The sequence below is a fragment of the Lampetra planeri genome, chromosome 57, assembly GCF_965212315.1.
Source record: "Lampetra planeri chromosome 57, kcLamPlan1.2.h2, whole genome shotgun sequence".
NCBI lineage: Eukaryota > Metazoa > Chordata > Hyperoartia > Petromyzontiformes > Petromyzontidae > Lampetra > Lampetra planeri.
In genome coordinates this window covers 4,325,367-4,353,120 of record NC_136163.1, presented here as the reverse complement: position 1 = coordinate 4,353,120, position 27,754 = coordinate 4,325,367, and the positions used below count along the sequence as shown (strand labels likewise).

Below are 27,754 nucleotides of genomic sequence, written 5' to 3'. Positions count from 1 at the left end.
ATTCTACGTGACTTTACCGAAAGAACCAAGAACACAATTAAGTTATCAATGCGTTTCGCTTTCATGCCAGCCCATCGGTCTAGGGCGTAGATCGCGCAACTTAATGCTGCTCTGTTGATACGACAGCCAGATGCGTCAATCGTGGGGCTTGGGCCCACGGTAGAACGTAGCTACACTTGTACGGACAGTTCTGGATGACCACAGTCGCGCACTGCTGGAGACTTTTGAAAATGTTCCACTTGTGCATCAGGTATCCGCACCTGCCGTGGTTTTTGTGCGGCGAATGCTATTTCGGGTGGACCATGAGTTTCGTGGAAGATGAAACCCCGAGCGATCTTCTGCCGTTGGGTGTTTCACAGCAAAATGTTTGCGAGTTCTTTTGAACTCCGTTTAGCTCTCCAAGCTTCAGCAGTGGATTGGCAAACGGGACTGTAAAGTATTATTTATTATATCGGTATAACAGTCAGTTACAGGGCTCAGAGAGCCAATCTAAGGCACTCGATGTGAACACGAGCAAACATCACTGAACTCAGCCAAGGTGAGACACCCACCACCTCCACCCAGCAAACAAGCACAGAATTACTCTTTGGTTCTTTCGGTAAAGTCACGTATAAAGATAAAATAATAAATTAAATAATAGCATACGACGTTTCGATTGCAACACAAGCAATCATCATCAGGTTGTGTTGCAATCGAAACGTCGTATGCTATTATTTAATTTATTATTTTATCTTTATACGTGACTTTACCGAAAGAACCAAAGAGTAATTCCTGCAGTCACGAAAGCTCCAAATGTAAGATCAAGCACAGAATTCACCAGCAACAACAGCAGCAGCAACGCATGAACGTTGGACTTCTTTCGCACCGTACGTAGCCAACCGTGCTAATTGGTGTGGGGGAAGGACAACAAACTCAACACAAAAAGCAGTGCTAAAGAAATTCGTTTTCAAATCTAGATAAAAAAAACTGCATAGCTCCCAGTGGCTTCCTAATATCGGAAGGAAGAGCGTTCCAGACGGCCGCAGAAGCGCGTCTGAAAGTGCCGTGCAATGCGGTGACCACCGTCATTGTTTGATGGCTGAGCCAAAAGCCACTGCTGCTGCTGCTGCGAGATGAGCAGAGTTCGCGTGATGATGGTTTATAGCTCCTTGAGATGAGCAAGGTATTGTGGTTCATTTATGGCAAGCACTTTGTGTGTGTAACGAATGCGACCTTATAAAACAACAATACAACAACAATGCAACAGCGCCGCAATGTGGTTGACATGGGCTCTGGTGCAAGGAATGAAACGGGGCCCCACGTCCCGTTCCTCTTGGGCGCCCGGCACCCTGGACGCCTCCAGCCCTGTGGGACCCGATGCAGTTGCAACGCATGAACACTCGATAGCGACACCCGCTAAGCAACAACAACAACAGCAGCAACAACAACAGCAGCAACAACAACAGCAGCAGCAATAACAACAGCAGCAACAACAGCAGCAGCAACCACAACAATAACAACAGCAGCAACAACAGCAGCAGCAACAACAGCAGCAGCAACAATAGCAGCGGCAACAGCAGCAGCAGCAACAATAACAGCAGCAACCACAACAGCAGCAGCAGCAGCAACAACAGCAGCAATAACAGCAGCAACCACAACAGCAGCAGCAACAACAGCAGCAACCACAACAATAACAACAGCAACAACAGCAGCAACAATAACAGCAGCAACCACAGCAGCAGCAGCAACAACAGCAGCAACCACAACAACAGCAGCAGCAACAACAGCAGCAGCAACAACAACAGCAGCAACAACAGCAGCAACAACAACAGCAGCAACAACACAAGTCCGGCTGTATGTCACTGCGGGTTTTTCAAATTACGGTCAGGGGTCGACTGATGTCATCATCGCCATCATCCCAGTGGTGGATACATTGAGTAACATCACTTTGAAGTCATTCGTCGTCATTCTACACACTGTGGGATAGAGGGAATGTCCCAGCCAGAGGTGGGACAAAGTCATTGTTATGCAAGTCCAAGTCGAGTCGCAAGTCATCAAATTCATGACTCGAGTCTGACTCGAGTCCAAGTCACATGACTCGAGTCCACATCTCATAGGTGGGACAAAGTCATTGTTATGCAAGTCCAAGTCGAGTCGCAAGTCATCAAATTCATGACTCGAGTCTGACTCGAGTCCAAGTCACATGACTCGAGTCCACATCTCATAGGTGGGACAAAGTCATTGTTATGCAAGTCCAAGTCGAGTCGCAAGTCATCAAATTCATGACTCGAGTCTGACTCGAGTCCAAGTCACATGACTCGAGTCCACATCTCATAGGTGGGACAAAGTCATTGTTATGCAAGTCCAAGTCGAGTCGCAAGTCATCAAATTCATGACTCGAGTCTGACTCGAGTCCAAGTCACATGACTCGAGTCCACATCTCATAGGTGGGACAAAGTCATTGTTATGCAAGTCCAAGTCGAGTCGCAAGTCATCAAATTCATGACTCGAGTCTGACTCGAGTCCAAGTCACATGACTCGAGTCCACATCTCATAGGTGGGACAAAGTCATTGTTATGCAAGTCCAAGTCGAGTCGCAAGTCATCAAATTCATGACTCGAGTCTGACTCGAGTCCAAGTCACATGACTCGAGTCCACACCTCTGGTCCCAGCCATGGGAAAGTGGAATTTCTAGCACTGCCAGTGGAGGAGAGCGGGACTCCCCCAGCTCATGTGAGCAGAGAGACCCTTACGCGTTTGGTTAATGATTCTTTTCCGAGGCAAAAGCCTCCTCGCTTTGTCTCAAGGCAAATTTTTTTTCAAGAGGGATGTTCGTCACATTCGTCATTTATTTAGCACGTAATCTTTGGCAGCGCCACTTGCTGTGTGTGCAACTTTTGCCCGTCCACCGCAATTGATGGTGGAACGGCCTCTGCCATCCCCACTCTCTCTCTCTCGCACTTGTCCAAAAAGGGAGTCGCGCACTCTCCGATTTATTCACTCGATGTGCGTTTGCATTGCAACTCTCAGATGGCGGTGAAGAGGTGGTTGTCGTGCCTGTTAGGTCGGGTCGTGCCCTCTTTAAAATGTTGAAAAGGGGCTAGAATTTGGTGATTTTTGCATGATTTTTAGCTTCTTGGTTCTTTTGGTAAAGTCACGTAGAATGGAAATAATAAAATAAAACATTATAAGATAATTCTCACGACGTTTCGGCCACAACGCAAGCAGCCGTCCTCAGGTGAAGACCAGGTCCATCCTACGTGACTTTACCGAAAGAACCAAGAAGATGAATCTCTGCAGTCACGAAAGCTTTAAATCGAAATTTAATGATTTTTAGCTGTTGAGTTGTATGCCGAATGACGGATGGATGAATCAGATTGACTCAAGGTATGAATGAATCAGAGTGTTGATATGTGAAGATAATTCTACACCGGATGCAACAGGGGATGATGACGATGATGATGAGTGTGATGAGTACAATCATAAATAGATAATTGTTCACCAATACCATTGAGAAAGTCTCCATGTAGGCAGAACAAAAAGATGATGACCTTTGGTGATGATGTCAATTTAGCACGTGGGTTTTTTTTCGTTGCCAATTTTAACTCTGACTTCTAGAATTTATATTCTGACTTCCTGGACCTTGTCCTGATGACGTCGACGTGGTTTCGAGTGAAACGTCTAACCACCGCTACATTTGGACCGTGAGAATTGTTCGGCAATTTACCGGCGAGTGAGCCGACGTTTGAATAACACGCGACGCTTTAATTTGTTGGGCTGCGTCGGGTGGCCGCGAATTTTTGCCGGACCGTTACGTTGCGGCCTAGACCCGAGGGTCGATGGCGACTCGACAAAGTTAAAACCTTCGGGCGGCCCCTCCCCCCCCGCCGCCTCCCGCGGTCAGCGGTCCGCGGGCACGAGCGCGGGGAAGGACCTCATGCGCATCCTCTCCAGCTCCACCCGGAGCGCCGCGATCTCCCGCGCCTGCTCCCGCGCCGTCTCCGCCGCGCGCCTCTCCCGCGCCACTCGCTCGTGACGCCTCCGCGCCGCCTCCTCCTCCGCCGGCGCCGCCGCCGCCGCCCCCTCGCTCGCTCGCCCCCCGCTCCGACACGGACGCGCGCAGCTCCGGCAGCCGCGCGTCCAGCGCCGCGTTCTCACGCCGGAGCCGCGCCGCCTCGGCGAGCAGCGCCTCGGCGCGCCGCTCGAGACGCCGCTCCTCGCGATCGCGCGCCTCCAGCCGGGCGGCGAGGTTCTTCTCGGCGGCGGCCGCGTGGCGCGAGGCGCGGTCCTCGCCGCCGCCGGCGTTCGCCAGCAGCTCGCGCGACACCCGCGCCGTCCGGACGTCCCGCGCGAGCTCCCGCAGCTCGTCCGCCCGCAGGCGCAGCTTGCGGCACTCCCATTGGAGGCGCGCGATGGCGCGGCGCGCCTCCCTGCCGCTCTCCATGCTCGCCACCTTGCGCTCGCACGCCGCTCGGATCGTCGCGTTCAGCGCCTCCACCGCGTCCCGGGGAACGAGCCGCGCGTCCGAATAGTCGGGCGCCGGCGCCTCGTCGTCCAGCTCCACCTGGCCCTGCTTGAGCAGCACCAGCAGCGTCGCGTCCAGCTGCCAGCGCGACGCCTCCGCGCGCGCCTCGTCCAGCTCCGCCGCCAGCCGCCCCGCCTCGGCCCGCAGCCCCTCGCCCTCGTCGGCGATCCGCCGAGCGAACGCGGCCGCCTCGGCCGCGGCGAGCGCCTTGCGGCGCAGCGCCAGCTCGCCGCGCGCCTTGAGGCTCCGCGCCCGGCAGAAGCGCTCCCACGCCGGCGGCTCCACGCCCTCGGGGACAATCTCCGTCGCCGGGTCCGGCTCGTCCCAGTCGCGCTCCCCATCGGCCTCCGCCGCGTCGGTTTGCGCGCGCAGCTTCTGGGCCCGCGGCCGGCGCTTGTAGAGGCGGGCGAGGGCGTCCGTCGCGGGGCCCTGCGCCATCTCGGCGAGCTCCTTCTTGAAGGCGCGCTCCAGCAACTTGTCCTCGGCGCAGAGGTCGTCGTAGGACTCGCGCAGGGCGTCGGCGCGCGCCGTCGCCTCGCGCAGCTCCCGCTCGCTCTCGTCGCGCGCCGCCGCGTTCTCCTCCAGGCGCCGGCGCAGCTCCCGCTGGTACGTGTCCAGCTCCTCCTCGAGCAGCAGCGCGGCGCCCAGCAGGGCGAGGCGCAGCTCCTCCTGGCACACCGCGGCCTCCGTGCGGGCCCTGCGCTCGGCGAGTCGCGCCAGAGACTCGTCGAAGGCCCGGCAGCCGTCCAGGACGGCGGCCCGCGTCTTGGCCACCTCGGTCTCGAGCGCCTTGCGGAAGCGCTCGCGCTCCTCGGCCACCTCACGGCTTTCCCTCTCGAAGTCGCGCGCCTGCCGCCGCTCCTCCTCGGTCCACTCCGACTCGGGGCGGCTCGCGAACGCGGGCCGCCGCGGAAGGGGCCGGAGCGCAGCGGCGCCGTCGCGCTTCACCTCCAGCTCCCCGCCCATCATGTCCCGCAGCGCGCGGGAGCGGGTGCCGCCGGCGCCGCCCCCCCCCACGCTCCGCGAGCCGCGCCCGCTCCTCCTCCCGCGCGCGCTCCTCCGCGGCGGCCCTCTGCTCGTCGGTGAGGAGGCGCTCCGCCGTCACCTCCGCGTCGTCCACCGCCAGCGCTCGCTCGGGCTCCTCGTCCCGGCTCGGGGTCAGTGTCGGCATCGGCGGCGTCGCGACGGCGGCGGCGCCGATTGAGGCCAGGTCGGCGAGGAGTTCGGCGACGCGCTCCCCGGCGTCCCTCGCGCGCGCCGCCTCCTGCTCCTTGTGGCGGCGCGCCGAGTCGAAGTCGGCGTTGAAGGCGACGCGGAGCCGCCGGGCCACGTCCCGGAGCAGCACCGTCTGGTTCACGCGCTGCTCCCGCGAGTGCAGCTCCAGCTGGCGGTACAGGTAGGGGCAGCTGACGCCCAGCTCCTCGCTCAGGGTGCCCACGATGTCCTCCTCCTCGTCCTCTGCCTCACCGTCACCGCCCTCTTCCTCGTCCCGCTCCTCTTTCTCCGGCCCCCCGCGCCCGTCCTTGCCGGCGCCGCGCCCTTCCAGGAGCTCCCCGCGGATCCGGTGGTCCGCCATCTCCACCTCCCGCAGGAGCTTCACCCTCTCCAGCTCCCGCAGCTCGTCGGGGCCGCGCTCCGGCACGGGGAAGTTCCACACCTCGACGCCCGAGAGGAAGGCGCGCAGGCAGCGGCCCTTGGTGGCCATCGCGTCCCAGCACTGGCGTCGGAGGGCGTCGCAGCGCTTGGCGTTGTCGGCGTTCTCGCGCTGGATCGCGTCGCGCAGCCCCTCGACGGCGCGCGTCCCCTCGTCGCGCAGCCGCCCGATCTCCTCCACGTCCAGCAGGAAGTGGCCGGGCGGCAGGCGCTCGCGCTCGGGCGCCGCCTCGTTCTCGGCCGCGAGCGCCTCCAGCTCGCGCCGCAGCTCGGCGACGCCTTCGCGGAGCTCGCGGCGCGTCTCCTCGTGCACCTCGAGCGCTCGCGCGTCCGCCGCGGCCTCGCGCCGCTCCGCCCACGTCCGCTCCTCCTCCTCCTCCTCCTCCGCCGCCTCCGCCTCGTCGCCGTCGTCCGCCTTCCCCTCGCCCGCCTCCCGGTCGCCTGGGGACGCGGGCCGAGGCTCACGCTCCGCCACGGAGGCGAGGTGAGCGTCCTCCTCGGCGCAGTCGCGGCTCCCCGGCGCCGCCGCCGCCGCCTCCTCTCCGCGCTCGCCTCTCCACGCGAGGCAGACGAGCGCGCCGTCGTCCCGCCACCCGGCGGTCACCACCGTCCTCCCGTCGGCCGAGACGCCCAGGGAACGGACCCCGCCCAGCGCGGGGCAGTGGCACGCAGCCTGCGCCACCCCGCGCCGCGAGCCCCCGACGGCCCTCGCCTTGACGACGCCGTCGGAGGATGCCGAGTAAAGACGCCGGCCCCCGGCCGCCAGGACGAGCCGCGCATCGGGCAGGTCGTGCCCCGCCGACTCCCGCGCCTCTCCAAGCCCCCCCTCGGCCCCCTCCGCGATGGCGAACTCCTTGACGAGGCGGGAGCGGCCGCAGTAGACGAAGACCGAGCGGCCGTCGCGGCCCAGCGCGGCCGCGGTGGCCGGGAACGCGAGCTCGTAGCGCCGCGGCCGCGTCGCCCCTTTGCCGAGGTCGCCGCGAGGGTTCGCGCAGTCCCCCCCGAGCGCTCCGGGGAGGTGGAAAACCGCCAGACGGTCGCCGCTCACGGCCCCCACGTGGCCCAGCAGCAGGAGGAGCCGCGCGTCCTCCCCGCTCCGCACGATGCTGGCGTCCAGCACGCGACGCCGTGTCGCCTCCTCCTCATCCTCCACGAAGCCGAGCACAGCGAAGCGGCGCGACGGCCTCGCGTCCACCACGAACGCGCGGCTCTCTGAGGCGGCCGCGGCCACCAGCAGCCGCCCGGCCTCGTCGCAGCGCAGGAGGTCGAGCGGCGCCCGCGTCAACCTCTCCCGCAGGACGACGCGCGGCCGCTCCGGGCGGCGCGCGTCCACCACGCACAGGCGGCCCGACGCGGTGCCCAGCGCGGCGCAGCGCGACGACGCGGGGCACGCGAGCGCGCACGGCGTCTCGCCCAGGGCCAGGCCGCCCAGCAGGCGCCCCGAGGCGGCGGCCCACAGCTGCACGGCGCCGTCCTCTCGCGCGGAGACGCACACGGCGCCGTCCGGGGCCGCCACGGCCGCGCACACGAACGGCGCCGCGCCGCCCGCGTCCACCGCGGCGGCCGCCGGCGTCGCCGCCGCGTCGGCCGCGGGGGTCGCCTCCGGAGGCCGGTAGACGTGCACGGAGCCGCGCGCCGTGGAGATGGCCAGCGCCCGCAGGTCGGGCGAGAAGGCCAGGCCGAGGATGGGCCGCTCGCCGGCCCAGCACTCGTCGACGACGCTCTCGCCGCCGGCCGCGCGGGCCGTGCGGACGCGGCGCAGGGCCCCGTCGGCGCCGCCCGCGTACACCGCGTCCCGGCTCGCGGCCAGCGCGGCGGCTCGGCCCGGCCCCAGGCGCGCCACCGGCCTCGGCTCGAGCTCGGCGCCCGGCGGACCGCCCGCGTCCGCCTCCACGCACAGCAGCTGCCCCCCCGTGCAGCCCACGTAGAGGCGGTCCCCGCCGCGCGCCCAGCAGTGCGACACGGGCCGCGCCGCGGCTCGCGCCTCCGCCTCGGGCACGAAGTCGCGAGTCGCGGGCCCCACCAGGCCGGCACGGGCCCAGGCCGGCAGCCGCGGCCCAAAGAGGCCGCCGCCGCCGCGTTCGCTCGGCGGCTCGGAGTCGACGGGGCGAGAGCCGTCGTCGTCGTCGGGGGGGGAGCCGCACCCTCCGCGGGCTGAGCCGGAACACCGAGTCGCTGCGCTCCACGCTCCACACGCACACGTGGTCGTCACCCACCGTGCACAGCTGCTGCCAACCGCCCGGGCAGAATGAGAGGCCCGTGACGGAGAGGATGCGCGTGCCGTGCGGCCACCGCCGCTGGCGGGCCTGGTATCGGCAGAGCAGCTTCTCCTGCTGCCAGTCCCACAGCGAGAGCGAGAGGTCGGGAGCCGCGGCCCACGACGCGAGGTAGGGCCCCGCGTCGCTCAGCGCCAGCGCAGACACCTCGAGGCGCGCCGCGTTGCGCAGACGCGCCCCGCCTCGCCCCGCCCGCCTGCGTGACGACGTGGACGGAGGGGCCGGGCCGCGGCCTGTCGGCGAAGGCCAGCAGGCCCTGCGGCGCGCTCACGGCCAGGGCGGCCACGCCGGCCCCGGGGCAACGCAGGTGACGATCGCGGCCTTCTCCCTCGGGCTCCGTGGGGTCGTCTAAGTTGTCGTCGTCGTCGCCGCCGCGGTAGGAAGCGAATTTGATGAAGTCGCCGCTCGCGTAGCACAGCGTGGCGGCGTCCGCGAAGGCCACGCGGCCGTCGGCAGGGAAGCCCCGCGTCCATTTCACCTCAAGAAACCCCGCGCCCATCTCCTCCTCCTCCATCTCCTCCTCCTCCATCTCCTCCTTCACCATCGTCGCCATCTTCGTCGTGGGCGCCGCGTCCCGAACAACGGCGTCGCGCGACCAGGGCAACGGTTACCACGGCAACGGTTACCGCGGTAACGGGGGCGGCACGGGGGGGGGGGGCGCAGCAGCGGTCGCTTCTGATTGGTCGAGGCGAGCGAGCGAGGGCGTGCGTGTGCTGTGCGGGGAGCGGTGGCGCAGCGGTTAGCGCGGTGCTGCGTTAGGAAACCGGTGACCCGAGTTCGATTCCCGTTCACGGCCAACAACACACAGTGACGATTATCTGAACCGGTCCTGGGCCTCCCCTAGGTCGACTCAGCCTCAAAATTAGCACCTGGTGCGGTGTGTATTAAACATGCTACTGGGGAGACAAAGGCGGCCGGGCGTGGTGCTGCTACTCGCTAACAGCACTTGCCCCAACATTCTGTAACATGCTACACATCTATGAGACATCTCCTTTGCCAGTGGCAAAATATAGTAGTAGCTTTTTACCCTTTAAACTGGTACAAAACTGACACCTTTATACAAGGCATCATGTTTGCAATAACCACAACACAAGTACTGTAGTCAAAATGCAAACAAAAAGAAACAACTCTGATGATGATAATGATATGCACTGTCCTTGAAGTCAATTGGTCCACACCCGAGACAGCTTTTCTTAGAGACTAGTCTCCATTGGTGTTGGACCAGATGGCGTCATCTGGTCGAACACCAATGGAGACTATCATCATCAGAGTTGTTAATTTTTGTTTGCATTTTGACTGCTTGTGTTGTGGTTATTGCAAACACGATGCCTTGTATAAAGGTGTCAGTTTTGTACCAGTTTAAAGGGTACAAACCTACTACTAGGGTACACATCTGTGCAGCTGTCGCCTTTGCCCAGCAGGTGGCGGCATTGTCATATAAATAGAGCGACCTTTAACTGCAGGGCTTACGGCTTTGTAGCTGCGTGGGGCTTGACGTGCACTCACATCACTAATTCATTCTGCGTGGTGTATGCAATGATGAAACTCCCCTTTGGGCATCTGCTGCTCCGTTTTAAAGTGGAACCGTGTCGAGCCATCACGGTTTCACCCCGTGTCTTGGTCCAGCGAGATTTTAGTGTTTCAAGTCCACGTGGCGTACAGACGTTTCAATACGGGGGGGGGGGGGGGGAGAAATGTGTTTTGTCAATTTGTTTGTGTTTCTCAACCCTTGTGATGATGGAACTTTGTAGGATGAACGTTGCGATGTATAAGGGGCACGGGGTGACCAATAAGGTCTGAGTTGGTCAGTTTTAAGGTAGGGCACTGATAAGGGGTTGACAGGTATGCAGTAGTGTAGTGTATAGTGTAGTGTATAGTAGTGTGTAGTGTAGTGTATAGTAGTGTATAGTGTAGTGTATAGTAGTATATAGTGGTGTATAGTATAGTGTATAGTATAGTGTATAGTAGTGTATAGTGTAGTGTATAGTGTATAGTAGTGTATAGTCGTGTATAGTGTAGTGTATAGCAGAGGTGTGGACTCGAGTCATGTGACTTGGACTCGAGTCAGACTCGAGTCATGAATTTGATGACTTGCGACTCGACTTGGACTTGCATAACAATGACTTTGTCCCACCTCTGGTGTATAGTAGTGTATAGTGTAGTGTATAGTATAGTGCATAGTAGTGTATAGTAGTGTATAGTGTTCTCCCTTCACCATGACTACATCACCACTTTAGAGAACCTCACTCTTTATCTCTCAACCACTATCATCTGATGTGCAATGTTGTAATTGGCGACATGAATAAAGAATAAAACGACCTCTTCTTGGTTTTTTCGGTAAAGTCACGTAGAAGGGAAATAATAAAATAATAAAAATAAAACATAATAAAATACAAATTCTCACGACGTTTCGGCCACAACACAAGCAGCCGTCCTCAGGTGAAGAAACAGAGCTGTCGGAAAGACAGCGTCCCATTGGGAACCAAGAAGATGAATCTCTGCAGTCACCAAAGCTTTAAATCGAAAAATAAAACGACCTCTATATATGTTGTGTGATTTGTTCACCTTTCCCACTACTTTGCACTCCAATCGTATTTGTGTACCGTTTGTTGTCGTAACGTGCCGAGCCCGTGCCCCTACTGAACGCGTGTGAGAAAATAGCTTTGGAACTCATCGGATTCCTCCAAGGACAGATGAAAAAGATTCCGATTCATCTTCTTGGTTCTTTCGGTAAAGTCACGTAGAAGGGAAGTAATAAAATAATAAAAATAAAACATAATAAAATAAAATAATTTTCACGACGTTTCGGCTACAACGCATGCAGCCGTCTTCACTTTACCGAAAGAACCAAGAAGATGAATCCCTGCAGTCACGAAAGCTTTAAATCGAAAAGATTCCGATTCTACAATCGACACATCCACGCGAGATGAGATTCCGTGAAGGCGTCGTGTGCACCTCTTGGCAAAGTTTATTCGGTACAGGCACTCCGGCAACAACGAGGAGACAGGTTCAGGGTGCTCTATGTGGGGGGCAGAGGGGGGGCAGAGGGGGGCAGAGGGGGGGCAGGGAGGGGGGCAGAGGGGGGCAGGGGGGGGGCAGGGTCGATGTCCTCTCAACTTGGATGGAATTTAATGAACTCCTCGCCGAAACCTCTTTGTTTGACACTTTAAGGGATGAAACTCCCCCCCCCCTCCATCGAAATAAAAAAACAAAACACGGCATGTTTCACCGAAAAGAGCTTATGATCGCGCTGCATATATATATAAAAACAATAACGTGATGAGTACAAAAGCATAAGAGAAACTAAAATAAAAAAGCTAGTTTGTGCATTAAATGTACACAACCATAACAACAAAAACAACAACACACCAAACCGCGACGTCGTTCGGGGGGGTGAGCGCACCCGACGTTTCGCGACCACGTGCCGGGCGCTGCATCTTCGCGGAACCGCGAGAAAGCCTCGCCGCAAGGGACGCGGTGCGAAACGTCGGACGAGACGTCGCACGAGACTACGAACAACACACGGAGCGGCGACGCAGCGGCGTGAGAGGGCCCCAAAAAAAAAAACTCTGCGCTAATGATGCAGCTACGACACGGCTCCTGGGGAAAAGCACACGGCAGGTTTTAGTCGATAAGCCCCTACGCGGCGGTTAAAAGGTGGCTGGCGCGAGCAATTAAAACTTGACATCTTGAAGTTCGTTTTTTTTTTGCATTGAAAAAAAAAATTTGGCACGAAAAATTTAAGGCGGTTAAGCGAAGGCGATGACAATTGGGAAAATGCGCGCTGCGACCGCTTTCACGGAGGAGGAAAGTGACGGCCGTAGGATTTGGCGGTCCGAACGTTGACCTCACGGGAGACGGCCGGCCGAAACGAAATCTCATGATACATGTACACTGGGGGCGTCAAAATTTTTTTTCTTTTTAACACTTTGCGACAACACCACGAGAAAATTGCTGCCTCTCCCGGGGGCTCTGGAGACCACCTGGAGAAGATTCACGCGTTGACAACGACGGCGAACCAGTGGGAGACTTTTTGGGGGTCTTTCGGTAAAGTCACGTAGATAGGTTGAACAAATATAACAAAAAAATACGACGTTTCGATCGCAACACAAGCTGTCGTTTTTCAAGAAAGGCGACCGCTTGTGTTGCGAACGAAACGTAGTTTTTGTTATTTCTTTGAACCTATCTACGTGACTTTACCGAAAGACCCAAAGAATACGAATTCCTGCAGTCACGAAAGCTTTAAGTCAATATTTAAGTGGGAGACTGAGCTTTTGGTGCTATTACCATTACATGTGTTATCATGTTGCAGTGTATTATCCGTTCTTTTTACATAAAAAACGATCGTCCCATAGAATTGTTAACATTTTTTTGAAGCGCCCTTTACATTTCTTCCCCTTTTCCTGCGAGTGACGAGTGTTGCCGCAAGCGTTTCTGCGGACTTGGAAGAACAAGCAAGAACGCACGCATGTTCAACTTCTTTCGCACCGTACGTAGCCAACCGTGTATCTAATTGGGGGGGGCAAGTGTACGAAGCAACGGGTTCCTGCGCTAAACTGCGAGGGATAAACGACACCGCCTCAAACTCCACATACGCAGACAAAGTTTAGATATAAAAAAGACCCCCCATAAAAGGTCAAAGGTGCAGGCCCTGCAAATTCCCTGCTCCAAGCTACTGCTGGCGGAAGGGGGGCGGCCCTCTCCACTAGAGGAAGCGCTATGAAGCCCCGTTTCGAGGTGGCACTTCGTCCGACACCCTTGCACACTGAAGAGGTGGGAGGAGGTTGAACAACAACAAAGGCGCGCTGCTTACAAACAACAGGAAGGAACCAATTCACCATGGTTCCCTGGCACGTAGGTGGCCTCGACAGAGGAGGGGAGGAGAGTACCCCACCGCTTTATCCCACCAAATGTGACCTTGCCAATCGATTAAACTGCGGTTGTATAAATTTTATTTTGTTATCTATTTTTAAATCCTTTATATTAAGTTCGCTTGCTTGCTTGCGTGCTTGCGTGCTTACGACCGTGCAAATCTTTCGGTCGTTTTTTAACCCACTTCCCGTGATCCAATCAAGCTGACATTTTCCACACAGACTCGTTGTGCGTGACAATTAATTTTCGTGAATTTTTTTTCTCCAAAATATTACACTGTTTAGGGATTTTTTTTTAAAATATGTAATTACCAATTGCTTAATGCTGGTAGACAATCATCTGACCCATAGGTGGCAGCCATCTCAAGCCAGAGGACGAGAGGACTCTAGCCGCCACGCATATAAAGGATTTATAGTGAAAAACTTTGTTTTTACGGGTTATTTTTTTTTAAATTATGCCAGATAAGGCCCAATGAGCTATGCGGCTCTTTTTCCGGAAGCGACCTGGCCACAAATGATAGCTCAGCATCATCATCGCGTGGAAATTTTAGCAGCCGAATTATCTCAACGCGTGATGTCGATTCTGAACGTGGAGGGGAAAAAGCGGAGGACCCAGGGAAGAATCCACGCGACCACGAGGAGAGAGGCACGCAAACTCAAAATATCCAGCAGCAGGCGTCAGGTTCGGGATCTAACTCACGACCTCCTGTATACCAGGCGAGGTAGTTAACATCTCGCCGCCGTGGTACCCTCTGCCGGAAGGACCACGGGCAGTGGGTGGTTGGGATTTGAAGAAAGAAAAAAAACTTGCGCCGTTGTTTCATCAACCGCGGTGTCGGAGGATCGAACCCCGGTGACCTCCGCTCGGTCGTAGAGTCGAGTGTGTGCTAACCATCCAATCCGACAATGACGCTCCCCCCCCCCCCCCCCATTGCCATCGCTTTTGGACGTTAAAAAAAAAAGATTCTCGGACGCAATTCGCAGGAGTGAGCGTCACTCCCTGCTGTGTGCCGGCGTCAGGGTGCACATTTGCCAAAATTCTTCTGAAGATGACACCGCAAATTGCTCGATTGGGATCGTACGCAGCAATCATTAGTCATCACCTCTATCCCCTCCTGGCTAACCTGGTCTCTTTCTCAGGGTTCTCAGCTGGGGGTCAAACAAAATGAACTCGATATACTCGGAGCTGGGGGCAAAGCGATTTGCATCCTCCTCTTACGGGAGTCACTTTCCTCCACGAACAAAGTCGACCGCACGCAATAGTAACACTAATAATACCAACACGGATTACTCTTGCACACAGACAGAAATCACAGTTATTTGTTAGGCGATATAAGACAACGCCGCTCACGAACGATATAACGTCTCACGGGCAGAAGTAACACGAGTAATAGGAGACGCGAGGAATGATAAGTTCGCCAAGTCGATGTCCAAGATGCTGCGTTGAGGTTTCCGCCGCGCGAATTCTCGACTCTGGATTGTAATTTAGAGACGCATCAGTTTGGCTGGCGATTACGATCAACCTCGGCGAATTTGTGATTTGCCTCCACGACGCGTTATCGTTGTGAGTTACCGTATGCACATGCCACGCGCGCGTGTCTGTATGGTGCGCGCACGTGTGCGCGTGTGTGGTGCGCGTGTGTGTGGTGGGTGAGCAGTAGTGGTTAGCGCGCTGTTCTACGAACCCGGCAAGCCGAGTTCGATTCCCGCTCATGGCCAACAACAGTGGCGATTATCTAAACCCGTCCTGGGCCTTCCCGAGGTCAACTCAACCTCAAACGAGTACCTGGTGCGGTGTGTAAACATCGCCACTTGGGAGACAAAGGCGGCCGGGCGTGGTGTTGGCCACCCACCCCGTCGTGTGTTGTGCCAGCCTTCATAGGTGCTCGCTAACAGCACTTGCCCCAAGAGGGGGGCAGGGGGGGGATCTTTACCTTTGTGTGCGTGCGAGCACGGCGTCGTTTTTGAACCGCGTGCTCGAAAGTTTTCGCGAATTGCCAACGAGAGTGAAATTTAAACAGCAGCGCAACACAAACATTAAAGCCCCCCCGCCCCACGCTCACCTATCAACATTTCATTATGGCCACGTTTAATTCACGACTTGTGCACATCTCGCCAAACCGTTACGCCTCTCGGCAAACGCTAATTCCTCACGTGATCAAACGCCACAGATTCGGGTATTATGACACGGTACATATGTAATGCGGGCGAATATTACACATATAGTTGGTGTATGCCTTCGTGGGGCGCGTGCGCACACACACAAAGGAACGCATTAAGTCGTCTTGGAGGTCCACACGCTACCACGTGGCGGTGACGCAGGCAGATCCTGGGGTGGGTCCTACAGGGTCAGAGCGAGCGAGCGAGCGGTCTGTGCAACGTTTAAAGCGGAGTCTGGGGGGGGGGGGGCTTGACAGGAGGGGGAAATGACTTCATCTGGGGGGATCTGGACTCCCCCCCCCCCCCCAAGAAAAAAACCCCAACGAGCAAAGAGAATTTGTGACGAAGAAACAAAAAAAAACACCCCATCCAAAAGAGGAATCCATCTAACAGCTGTTCGCTTAAATCGTGTGCGGAATGTGTTTTTTCGTGCAAATATTTTTTGGGAGTTCAGCCGAGACTCCGGGTTCCCTTCGAATTTCGATCCAGCGCACGGTTTTGTTCCCCCAACCCCCAACGCACGGTTCCAATGCCCCGGGGGGGGGCGGGGGGTGCACGGCGTGTCAGGGATTTGGAGTCTCCCGTGAGTCTCGAACGGCCTGCGAAAAATGTGGACCGGATTTTACTTGTGACCCCCCGGGGGTCAACCTCCCCACACAGCGTTGGTGTACGTTGATTTTTTTCTGCAATGTTTTGCTGTCTTTTCTTGGATTTCTGTTTGCACTTAGTCACATATTCACTTTAAGATGTTTTTTGTTCATGTTTTAGTTTTTTGTTTGTTGCGGTTGCACCCGATTCAAGAGCCGAATGGCTCACAGGGCTATACCTAATAAATGAACTTGAAATCGGCCCCCCTCCCCCCCCCTTTGCAATTTACACGGAAGCAGTCTTAAAGATCGAAACGGAGGCATCGATCGGTGAGGAACGGAGAAGCCCAGGACATTAAGTTCGTGGAGAGCATTGGCATCTCATATGATGGACTTCAAAAAACTTCCCCCCCTCCCCCAATTTTAACTCAGTCATGCCATCGGCATCCACGTCGCGCGATGACGCGTCCAGAGAGGTGCAAACTCGATATCAGACGAACGGCCCAGGGAAGCGGACATCGCAGAACTACTTCCGAGATCACCTTCAGGTGACCTCTGCTCCTCGCCCAGCGGCGGGCAGCACTCTGCCACGCGATTTGGCACCGGGAGTAATGTCCGTGGCATGACGGTCAAACTACGTAATTCGAATTCTCGGAAATGGAATTTAACCGAACGGGGTGCAGAAGTCAGTTTAATGGGTTTTTTTTTTTACTCTTTCAATTATTGAGCTTCCCCATCTCATTCCGTGTGCTTGAGCCGTGCGTGCGCTGTCCTGTATCTGAGATTGAGGATTATCTGAACCGGTCCTGGGCCATCCCATGGGTTGACTCGGACCCAAACGCGTACCTGGTGCAATCTGCAAACATCGCCACCTCGGGAAACAAAGGCGGTGGGGCGGAGGGTGCGTGGTGCCGGCCTTCATAGGAGCTGCTCGCTAACAGCACGTGCCCCGACAGTGTCAAGGCTATACACGGGGGCAATCTTTGTCTCGTATCTGTACGCCACCGCTCATTGCTGCGTATCTCGGAGATAGCCGTGGCGTGTAGGGGCCGATGAACGAATGGGACTGCGCTGCCGAGACTCGCGGCTTCGCCGTTGACTAACCGATGGCGCCGACAGCCTCGAACAAACAACACAAGCGTCAAGGCATCGGTGAAACACAAATGTGCCTGTCGCCTGACGATGGTGGTTGTGGGTCGCGAAAGCCTGCGCGTTAAACCGACGTTGGTGAACATTTCACAATGTGCGCGTGTGTGTCGACGCAGTGGTTAGCGCGCTGCGCTACGAACCCGGTGACACGAGTTCGATTCCAGCTCGTGGCCAACACGAGTGATGATTATCTAAACCGGCGCTGGGCCTCCCCACTAGCTTCGTTGAGTACCTGGGTGTGGTGTGCACACATCGAAACTAAGGAGACAAATGCATCCGGGCGTGGTGCTGGCCACCCACTCGCTCACGTGCCGTGCCGGCCTTCATCGATGCTATTCGCTAACAGCACTCGCCCCAAAAGTCTGTGAAGGCTATACGGGGGATCTTTGTCTTTTATCTTTGTAGTCCCTAACAGGAATTGTCCCAGTAGTCTGTGAAGGAAATATGAGCGTTCTGCGTATGGCCACGTGGGTGGAGTGGTAGCCTCACGGATAGGGCACTGCGATGTGGACTTGGCATGCCGAGTTAGATTTCTGGCCACGGTTGACCTGGGCCTCCCCTACGTTAATTCAACCTTTAAACAAAAAGAAGAGTACCTTGGTGCAGTGTGTAAACACGAGCGACGGGGAGACAAATGCGGCCGGGCGTGGTGCAGGCCACAACGCCACCACCTCGTGCGCCGTGCCGGCCTCCGTAGGTGCTCGCGACTCGCTACCTTACGAACAGCTGTTCGCTCAATCTTCTGTATGGCTACACGGGAGACGTTTTGTCTCTTGGCGAAGGAGCTGTCACGGTCACAAGCGTTGAGTGTGTGTGAGCGTGTGCGTGTGTGTATTACAGGTGAACGCGCGCGTGCGCGTACAAAACGTTTGTCATTTGCTCGTTAAATATCAGCACAGGTAAACTTGCAACAGCAACAACAATAACAACGACGACGACAACGGCAACAACAACAACAAAACAACGATAACCTTACAGAGGATCAAAAAAAAGGGTGGGGATTTTCTTGTTCCACGAGGAATTCCGTCTGAGTTTCTTCTGTGCGGAATGCCGGAGGATTCCCCCCGAGGAATCTTCCACCGGAAGCCGCGAGGGAATGTGGAGCAGCTCCCAGCGGGGGCACCAGACCCCGTCCACGGCTACTGCCGAGCCAGAGCCTCTGCCTCCTGAAAATACACCACCACCACCGCCGCCGCCACCGCCACAAGCCGAGATCAATCCACTGCTGGATGATGCCCACGTCCCCCTGCACCCCCCCCCCCTCCCTCCCCTAGATCTCGGTGGCACCGGATGTGCTCAGTCTCTGACTGCCCCCGCCAACCTGGCTGGCTCACCTCCTGCCCTAGAGCCTTGGGGTTCATGCAATACAGCCCCCCACCGTTTGCCGTTTAAAATAGATGATGATGATGACGTCGATGACGACAACGATGACGACGTCGACGATGACAATGATGATGACAATGATGACGACGTCGGTGACGACGACAATGACGACGATGACGACAATGATGACGACGACGATGACGTCGGCGACAACGACGACGACGACGACAATGATGACGACAATGATGACGACAATGATGACGTCGAAGACGACGACGATAACGTTGACGACAATGACAACAACTCGCGCGGTGGCGGTGGTGCGGGTTTGGTTTGTGTGCCCGCACGCTCGCTGACCTTTGAACCGGGCGGGGGAGTGAGGCCGAGGAACGTGAACACGGCGTTGTTCTCCTTGGCGTCGAAGAACGACTCGTAGTCCTGAAACAGACAGCACCGGAGCAAATCTCTCGAGAGGTGTTGGGGGGGTGGTGGGGGGGGTGGTGGGGGGGGGTGGTGTGGGGGTGTGGTGGGGGTGGTGGTGGGGGGGGACGAACGGGAAAGCACTCAACAGCGGGGAGCCCTGGCGGGGTCTGTTTGTTTTGTTTTGATTTATAACGTCCGCAGCGGAACCGCGCCCAGTCTTCCGCTCGCTCGTTACAATAATAATAATGAGAAATGATTGCTATTACAATGTCTGCCGCGTTTACGCCACGCCGTCGGCCGTCGTCGTCACAGAGTATCCAGAGAGAGACTCGGGAGGAACCACAGACGGGGAGTGGGAAGGCAGCAGCAGCAGCGACTCAATGAGGAGCCGGCGCTACCAACAATCGCCCAAGCTCTGCGGTCCCCTATATGTTCAGGTGTTAATCAGCCAATTTTTCACGTGGGAGAAAACCCACGCAGTGTGGCGAGGGGGCAACACTCGATCCCCGTACAGACAGAAGTAGTCCACGTTCCTGCTGTGACGCCTTCTCCCGGCAGAGACCCCGGTAAAGGGGCTCGTTCTCGACTCTCACGGGAAGGCAGTTTCACAAGATCCGTGCGGCGGTCCACCAACCCCTCGCTGCTGCGTCCGCAGTGCTGGGTTTACAAGTGGCCGCCAAGTACACAGCCACTCACTCACCCACCCACCCACCCACTCACTCACTCACTCACCCATCCATCCATCCATCCACCCACCCACCCACTCACCCCACTCACCCACCCCACTCACCCCACTCACCCACCCCACTCACCCACCCACCCACCCACTCACCCCACTCACCCACCCACCCACCCATCCACTCACCCACCCATCCACTCACCCACCCACTCACCCACCCATCCACCTACTCACCCACCCATCCACCCACCCACTCACCCACCCACCCACCTACTTACCCACCCATCCACCTACTCAACAACAACAACCGACATTCGCCACTAAGTGACGGGGACGTCACCACGACGCTTGTGCCATGCTATGTGCACCTTGAGGCCACGTGAAGTGTCGAACGCCCGCTGGCAGGAGGTCACGGGGCAGATCCAGGTGCCACGGGTCGACTGACTGAGATGACTGGCTGATGCACCACTTGTGCCCCCTACTGTGCCAACTTGCCGTGCTTTAGCCACCCGGCGCTTCGCTCATTGTTGTGAGCATCGCTCCTCCGCCCTCCGTTGTTGTTGGAGGGTGACTGCCTCCAACTGCCCAGCAGCGTCTTTCACGAGCCTCCTCCACAGAGGCCGATCTTGACACTGCTGGTACCGGTCATCGGCAATTCCACTCCGCTCCATATTTCCCCGTACCGCATCAGCTCCATCTCTTCTCCAGCCCGTGTCGTGCCTGTTTAGCCCCCTCTATCCAGCCAAACAGAAGCTGCTTGAGCATCCGGTGGCTGGGCATGTGGGCTACATGACCCGGCCAATGCAACCTTGCCTGCCGGAGGAGCTCACCGATTCGAAGGTGTCCAGATTCTGGACACACGCACACGCGCACACACGCTCACCCCGAGGTAGGACTCGCCGTTGAAGATCTGCGGAGGCAGCGGCACGCCGCTGGTGGGGCAGTGGTCGCGCGGCACGTGCTCGCGCATGTAGCGCTTGTTGTCGTCGCTCACGACGATGTCGCACTCCTCGAACTCGATCTTGTTCACCTGCAGGAAGCCCAGCACGTCCTGCTGCTGCTTCTTGATCTGGCGGGAGAGCAAGCGAGCGGGCGAGCGAGCGGTCAGGTCGAAAGTCAAACACGCGGTAGCCAGGGCCAGGAGGCACATCCCGGATTTACGGAACATCAACGACCTCAGAGCATGGATAGTCCCCGACTTACGAACGGGGTCCGTTCCAGAGAGCCGTTCGAGAGTCCCCGACTTACGAATGGGTTCCGTTCCCGAGAGCCGTTCGCGAGTCCCCGACTTACGAACTGAGTCCGTTCCCGAGAGCCGTTCGCGAGTCCCCGACTTACGAACTGAGTCTGTTCCCGATATCCGTTCGTGAGTCCCCGACTTACGAACGGGTTACGTCCCCGAGAGCCGGCCGTGAGTCCGACTTACGAACGAGTTCCATTCCCGAGAGCCGTTCGTAAGTCAAACGGTTCGTAAGTCGGAACTAAATAATGTGCTGTATTTAAATCGACATGCGGTAAATCCACGGACTGCCTGCTATAAAATGGGCGAGGGCTCAAGAAAAAAAAGGGGAAGCATTGTTAAACTCGTAAATAACAAGCGATGCCGTACGTTTGCACGCACCGCAGTAAATAGTTCTGAGGCTAGGTTCGCTTATGGAAGCCCGTTTCGGAAACGCGGATGTTCAGAAGTCGGGTGTCCGTAAGCCGGGGACTGCCTGTACTGTACATGTGTGTTGGATACTCTTATCAGCGGTGACATGGGGGAGCGATAGTGTGGCTCATCCTATGATCTGCAATTTTTACTCCGTTCATCCGCACGGCAAAAATTTCCGGATATCCCTCCCCTCCGCCCCCGGGATAATGGGATGAATTTGCCGCGCAACTCCCCTTATCCGCAATATAATTGCGGATTAGAGGAGTTGCGGATAATAGGGCCGCAGATAAGAGTTCGGCATACCGAAACAAAAGGCACAAAGTCATCTCCTGCCGCACAAATGAGGATCGAGGGATTGGGGCCCATCTCCCGTTTACCGCCATCTTGAGCCGGTGATGGAAATTCCACATTCATATGACGGGGGGTGAAGATATTCTGCTTATAATGGCGGAGGGGGGTATGAAATATTGGACACCCCCTCACATCTATATTTCATAACTGCTCAGTGAGCATAGATCGTTGGGCAAACCATTTAAACCACATTCAAAAGTGAGCCCAACGTTTCAAACCAAATTCCAACGTTGATTGAACGTTGGCACGTCTACCAGGTTAAATATGTCCCGACTAAGCTCTGGACTGCTTTGGTTGACCAGACTAAGAAAATGACCGAATGAAAGCCACTAAAAAACTTTACAGTTCATCTTCGATTTAAAGCTTTCGTGACTGCAGGGATTCATCTTCTTGGTTCTTTCAGTAAAGTCACGTACAGACCTGGTCTTCACCTGAGGACGGCTGCTTGCGTTGTGGCCGAAACGTCGTGAGAATTATTTTATTATGTTTTATTTTTATTATTTTATTACTTCCCTTCTACGTGACTTTACCGAAAGAACCAACGAGAAGTTTATCTTCGCTTCGACCGAAACTCCGACCGAAACTAAAGCTGCCGAGTGAATTAAACCGGGTCACAGTTGCACCACCGCCTGCTCTCTTCAAATCAGCACTCGCCAGGGTATCATTTACCCTCGTTCCCAGCCTGCGCGCACGTTTCGCCGACCGGGCTAATGCCGCTTGTCCGTCTCGACTGTAGGGAAGCTCTTTGGCCGAATAGTACGAGAAAAAATGCCGACTGAAAATGCTGACTGAATCTACCACCCAGAGGTCGCAATCGGGTACCCGATACCCGTACCCTACCCGATACCCGGCTACCCGTACCCGGCCGGGTACGGGTAGCCGTTTGCGACCCTGGTGCGGCCGGGTACGGGTAGGCCGTGAGTCACTGGTGAGTCACCGTTTGTCACTCATTTCGGGTAGGGTACGAGTAGGGAACGAGTACCCGTACCCGGCTGGGTACGGGTATCCATTTGCGACCCTGGTGCGGACGGGTACGGGTACGGGTAAGGAATCAAAACCCGTTTGCGACCTCTGCTACCACCGCAGCCAACAACAACGTACAGGCCCCGCTCAGGGGGGCAGACTACACAAGACAAAGATCACCGCCCGCCCCATCCCCGGAAAGCCTTAACAGACTTTTTGGGGCAAGTGCTGTTAGCGAGAAGCACCTATGAAAGACCGCACGACACACGAGGGGGTGGGTGGCCAGCACCACGCCCTGTTTACACACCGCACCCGGTACTCATTTGAGGCCGAGTCGACCGAGGGGGAGACCCAGGACCGGTCCAGATAATCGTCGCCGCGAGTGTGAATCGGACTCGGCTAGCCGCGCGCGCTATCCGCTACACTCTATCGCTCGCCAGACTTCGCACGCACAAACGCACACGAGCACACCCTCGCACTCCAAAAAACCAACCGCCCTTTAGGAAACGTAGCCCAGCAGAAGCCCAAATATGGGCAAAGTCCCGCAAGGGGCAGTTACCCATGTATGGGAAGCAGTCCACCCACAGTACACCGACTGGCACACGGTTCCACCACGCAGCCTTATCGGTCTGCCCGGTTGCTTTTAACGAAAGGTGTCAGAGGCGCAGCCCTGCAATTGCTGCTGCTGCTGCTGATGCAAAAAAGCCTCCGCGCTTGGCAGAGGGTGTACCCCAGAGCTCCCCAGCACTGGAGGAGAGTTTTTGGCCTCCTCTTCCACACTGGCCAATAATGTCTTGGCTGTCGTGGGAGCACCCAAACTTTACCCCAACCGCACGCAGCCTGCCGATTCTAGACTAACAGCTGAACATTTCCATGTGACAAGCCACTTTGTTGAGCTATCATTTGTGGCCAGGTCACATCTGGAAAAATAAGTTAATAGCTCAGTGGGCTTTACCTGGTAAGATACAAATAAGTTAGTTTAATTTGGATATATTTGTTGTTCAAGTGATTATGTTCACTTTTCCTATACTTTGCATTCCGATCGTGTGTTGGTATTGTTTGTTGTTGTAACGTTGTGACCCCGTGCCCCTACTTGACATCTGTGAAAGAGCTTTATAGCTCATCGAAATACAGATTCTCATTCCGGGTGGTGGTGGAGGTGTGCAAAGGAAATTTGCAACGGCGTTTCAACTGCGATGCCAAGAGATGGAATCGAACCCATAACCGATGCACCCACTGTCGTGGCTGCAGCAGCAGCGACGACTCCATTTTTTGTAATTTTATTTTTTGTTATTTTACAATTTCCAAAATTGTGGTTTTCCCCAAAATCAGTTTAAAAATAACCGTTCCGTAAAAAAGGTTTTGCTCGCCGATTTTTGTTTTATCGCTGCTAAAACCTCCTGACCGCAGACGAAATGTTTCGTACCCTTGTTTGGCGAGATATTTTTTGTTTGAAAGCATGGCCACTGTTGAAAGTAGAAACACAAGACGCACAATGTCACCAGAATTCACGGTTCCCTGTCAACAGACGCAATATCGGACAATCACCAGCACCACCACCACCAGCAGCAGCAGCTGTTGCAGTCGTAAAAAACGAAATTGCCCTTGGCTTCGATCTGCCCCATAAACCATATTTTCCCTAGCCCTGGCAAATTAAAATTTACACGGCGGTCAATACCGCATTTCAGCGAGTTATTTCGCATTCTGGCGCTGTACGTCAAAGGACCTCGACGCAATTAAGCCGCCTACAGCACGGCTGTTCAGCTGTCCCCGCTATGGTCATTTATGGGCACGCATTCCGTGACGGAGTGCACTGCGCCTTCTGACCGCTACAGAAGCAGGAAATGGCGATCGGCCAAAGCGCTGAGAGACACGCTGGGCGTCTCACAAAAGTCGTCAACGCAGAGGTCGCCGGTTCAATCTGACCCCCCCCCGGGCAAGACAGTTGAAGTAACGGGCGCCATTGTCTTAAATCAACACCGACCACCTCCAACGGCCTTTTTGCCCACCGCAGCGGTCGATCGGCGGGTCGCGTGTGGTGGCGAGATGAAGCGTTGGCAACTCCTCCGCCTCTTCCAAGACGGTCTTGGCCGCCGTGCAAGAGCCGGCCAAAATACTGTGCCCCCAGACGACCTCCCAAAGGGCTCCCAAAGGCCTCCCAAAGGCCTCCCAAATGCCTCCCAAAGGGCTCCCAAAGGGCTCCCAAAGGCCTCCCAAAGGGCTCCCAAAGGCCTCCCAAAGGCCTCCCAAAGGGCTCCCAAAGGGCTCCCAAAGGCCTCCCAAAGGCCTCCCAAAGGCCTCCCAAAGGGCTCCCAAAGGCCTCCCAAAGGGCTCCCAAAGGGCTCCCAAAGGCCTCCCAAAGGCCTCCCAAAGGGCTCCCAAAGGCCTCCCAAAGGCCTCCCAAAGGGCTCCCAAAGGCCTCCCAAAGGCCTCCCAAAGGGCTCCCAAAGGCCTCCCAAAGGGCTCCCAAAGGCCTCCCAAAGGCCTCCCAAAGGCCTCCCAAAGGCCTCCCAAAGGCCTCCCAAAGGGCTCCCAAAGGCCTCCCAAAGGGCTCCCAAAGGGCTCCCAAAGGCCTCCCAAAGGCCTCCCAAAGGCCTCCCAAAGGGCTCCCAAAGGCCTCCCAAAGGCCTCCCAAAGGGCTCCCAAAGGCCTCCCAAAGGGCTCCCAAAGGCCTCCCAAAGGCCTCCCAAAGGGCTCCCAAAAGCCTCCCAAAGGCCTCCCAAAGGGCTCCCAAAGGGCTCCCAAAGGCCTCCCAAAGGCCTCCCAAAGGCCTCCCAAAGGGCTCCCAAAGGGCTCCCAAAGGCCTCCCAAAGGGCTCCCAAAGGGCTCCCAAAGGCCTCCCAAAGGCCTCCCAAAGGCCTCCCAAAGGGCTCCCAAAGGGCTCCCAAAGGGCTCCCAAAGGCCTCCCAAAGGGCTCCCAAAGGGCTCCCAAAGGCCTCCCCCTCCTCTCTGGCAAGGGAGGCGCCGCGGCCGCGCTGTGACGCAAGCTTGCGCTTGCAGGGGCTGCACCTCTGCACATTATCTCTCTGCTCTTGGCTTCACGACGACTGGCCGGTCAGCCTGCGGTAGCTCCCGAGGCCGGCGGGACAAGGAAGGGCCGTTGGCTCAAGCCGCTGAGGAAGGTGGCAAGGGTGTCGCGGGCCGCTTTCCGAAACTAGCTGCGACGAGCCTGCGCAAGGCCGGAATTCTCTGCTAGAAGCAGGTGGGGGGGGGGGGGGGGCAGTGGAGGGCGTGGGGGGCTGGGTGGGGGGCTGGGTGGGGGGGGGTTGCTGGGTAGACTACACAAAGGGTCTGGGAAATTCAGGGTGATGATATCTACGCAACTGTTGGCTGCCGGCCGTCCGTGAGCTGCTGTGGTTGCAGGGCAACCGGCGTGTATGTCGCCTGGCGGAAGGGAGAAACGCGCAAACTCGGCAACGGCAGCATTGTTTTTCGTCGACCAAAATGTCGTGGGGGGAACGGGGGGGGGGGTCTCTTTCGACATAACTAGACATTTTTTTAGTTATATCGCGTAAATATAAACGTGTTGTTTCACGACGGGTTTAACAACACATCTGTATTCACACGATCCAACCCAAAAACCTCTGTTACGGACAAGTATACGTGTTGGTTGAGGGAGGGTGGGGGTGTCGGGACCCCCACGACACCCACGACACCCACGGCCGTCACCCCACATGACCCCTCGCTCAGAAGCACGCCGTCACGAAACGGACGGCGCATCCGCACCTGTTTTCACACACGCTCACACACACACAAACATTCCTGTTTCGGGAAGTGGAATTTCACACACGTGGGCCATGTGGGGAGGGAGGGAGGGGGGAGTGTGGTGGGAGTGGTGGCGGCAATATAAACTGTGCTGGTGGCCCAATTCCCCAATTGTCCGTGTAGCGTTGGACCTCCGCTAGAGCAGGGGTCGTCAATCTGCGGCTCTTTAATGTGTGCAAGCGTGTTGAGCTTCTTTCGCGCCGTACGTAGCCAACCGCGCCAATTGTGACGTTATTGATTTATTCACCCGCTCCCGCTCTGAGAGACATCGGCTAGTTGCAGGGTGGGGTCCCCTTCACCGATGAATCCCGGAACAAAAGGTGGGGAGTGGGTGGGGGGGAATGGGGACAGAAATCCTTTAAATTGGTCAGACACCAAACGCCCTGCCAATCACCGCCAGCAACGGCAGCCCAACCCTGGTCCCGCAGTCGCTGGGCCGCGGCGAGCGAGGATACGCGGGGACAAAGCACGCCATGGAGCCCCTTGAACGAATTAACAAAAAAATAATGAACCCCGCCTCCCACCCCCCCTCCGCCCTCCTCCCGGCCCTGCATCAATCCACAGCTGACATTGAGCCGCCCTTCGCCGCAGCGGCGGCCCTTCCGTTGAAATGCTAATTCGTGCTCGAACGCGCCTGATCACTATAATAATAAATAACAGACCGCTGGCGGCCGTGACGCAGGAAGCAGCGTCCCCCACCGACGACAAGCCGGCTCGCGACGGGACACAGCGGCAGGCTTGCGTCTCCGTCGTCGGTGGCAGCAGGCGCGGGCGGGCATGTCGGGAAACGTGGAGTCACGTGACGGGAGACCGGGGCGGGGGGGGGCGGCCGTGTGCGACTGTGGGTCATCCAGAACAGACACCGTCGTACAACGCGTAACGACGCAATGCCCCGGGGGATCCACAAATACGACGGAGACATCATCACGGAGACATCATCACGGCGACGATGCACAGCTCCGTTATACTCCTGACGCGGTTGACTGGGCTTGACCACCCGAACGTGAAATTGCCGTCGCTGTTTCTGCGTCTACATCGGCAGCCGTGCGAAAGAAGATGGTAACGCCCGGGCAGGGCAACGTCGCTCGTTTCCTCTACGCGACCTTTTTGGCCAGGTTCAAAGTTACGTGTCAAATAGGAACAGGCTTTAGCCTACTCTTTGGTTCTTTCGGTAAAGTCACGGAGGTATAAATCACGACGTTTCGATCGCAACACAAGCAATCGTCGTCAGGTGGAACAACCACGGCAAGAAAATGCTGAAGTGGGCGAGAGAGCTGCCGTGGCAAGAGGTTATATAGATAAGTAAGGGGGGAGGGGCAAGGGGGGAGAGAGAGGGGGGGTGGTAGGGGTAGGGGGGGGCTGCGTGAGCACCAAAAGTCACCTACGTGATTTTATT

The 27,754-nt window shown here is 56.9% G+C and overlaps 2 protein-coding genes across 2 annotated transcripts in view; both read right to left on the bottom strand.

Moving 5' to 3' along the window:
• Positions 1 to 430: 430 nt before the first annotated feature.
• LOC144735850 (cilia- and flagella-associated protein 43-like) lies at positions 431 to 8,986 on the bottom strand. The gene is given in 5 exon segments (XM_078618391.1): positions 431 to 4,077; positions 4,079 to 5,518; positions 5,520 to 8,291; positions 8,293 to 8,610; positions 8,612 to 8,986. Coding segments are annotated over 5 exon segments (5,103 nt in total). The 3' UTR covers positions 431 to 3,879.
• A 2,374-nt stretch (positions 8,987 to 11,360) lies between these two features.
• The window catches only part of LOC144735886 (adapter SH3BGRL-like), a 41,063-nt gene continuing 24,669 nt past the window's right edge, over positions 11,361 to 27,754 (bottom strand). Inside the window, exons 3-5 of the mRNA XM_078618455.1 lie at positions 20,509 to 20,694; positions 18,881 to 18,961; positions 11,361 to 18,366 (exon numbers count right to left, since the gene is read on the bottom strand). Of these exons, the coding sequence (XP_078474581.1) occupies positions 18,340 to 18,366; positions 18,881 to 18,961; positions 20,509 to 20,694 (294 nt within the window). The 3' untranslated portion in view covers positions 11,361 to 18,339. The remainder of the gene's footprint in view (positions 18,367 to 18,880; positions 18,962 to 20,508; positions 20,695 to 27,754) is intronic.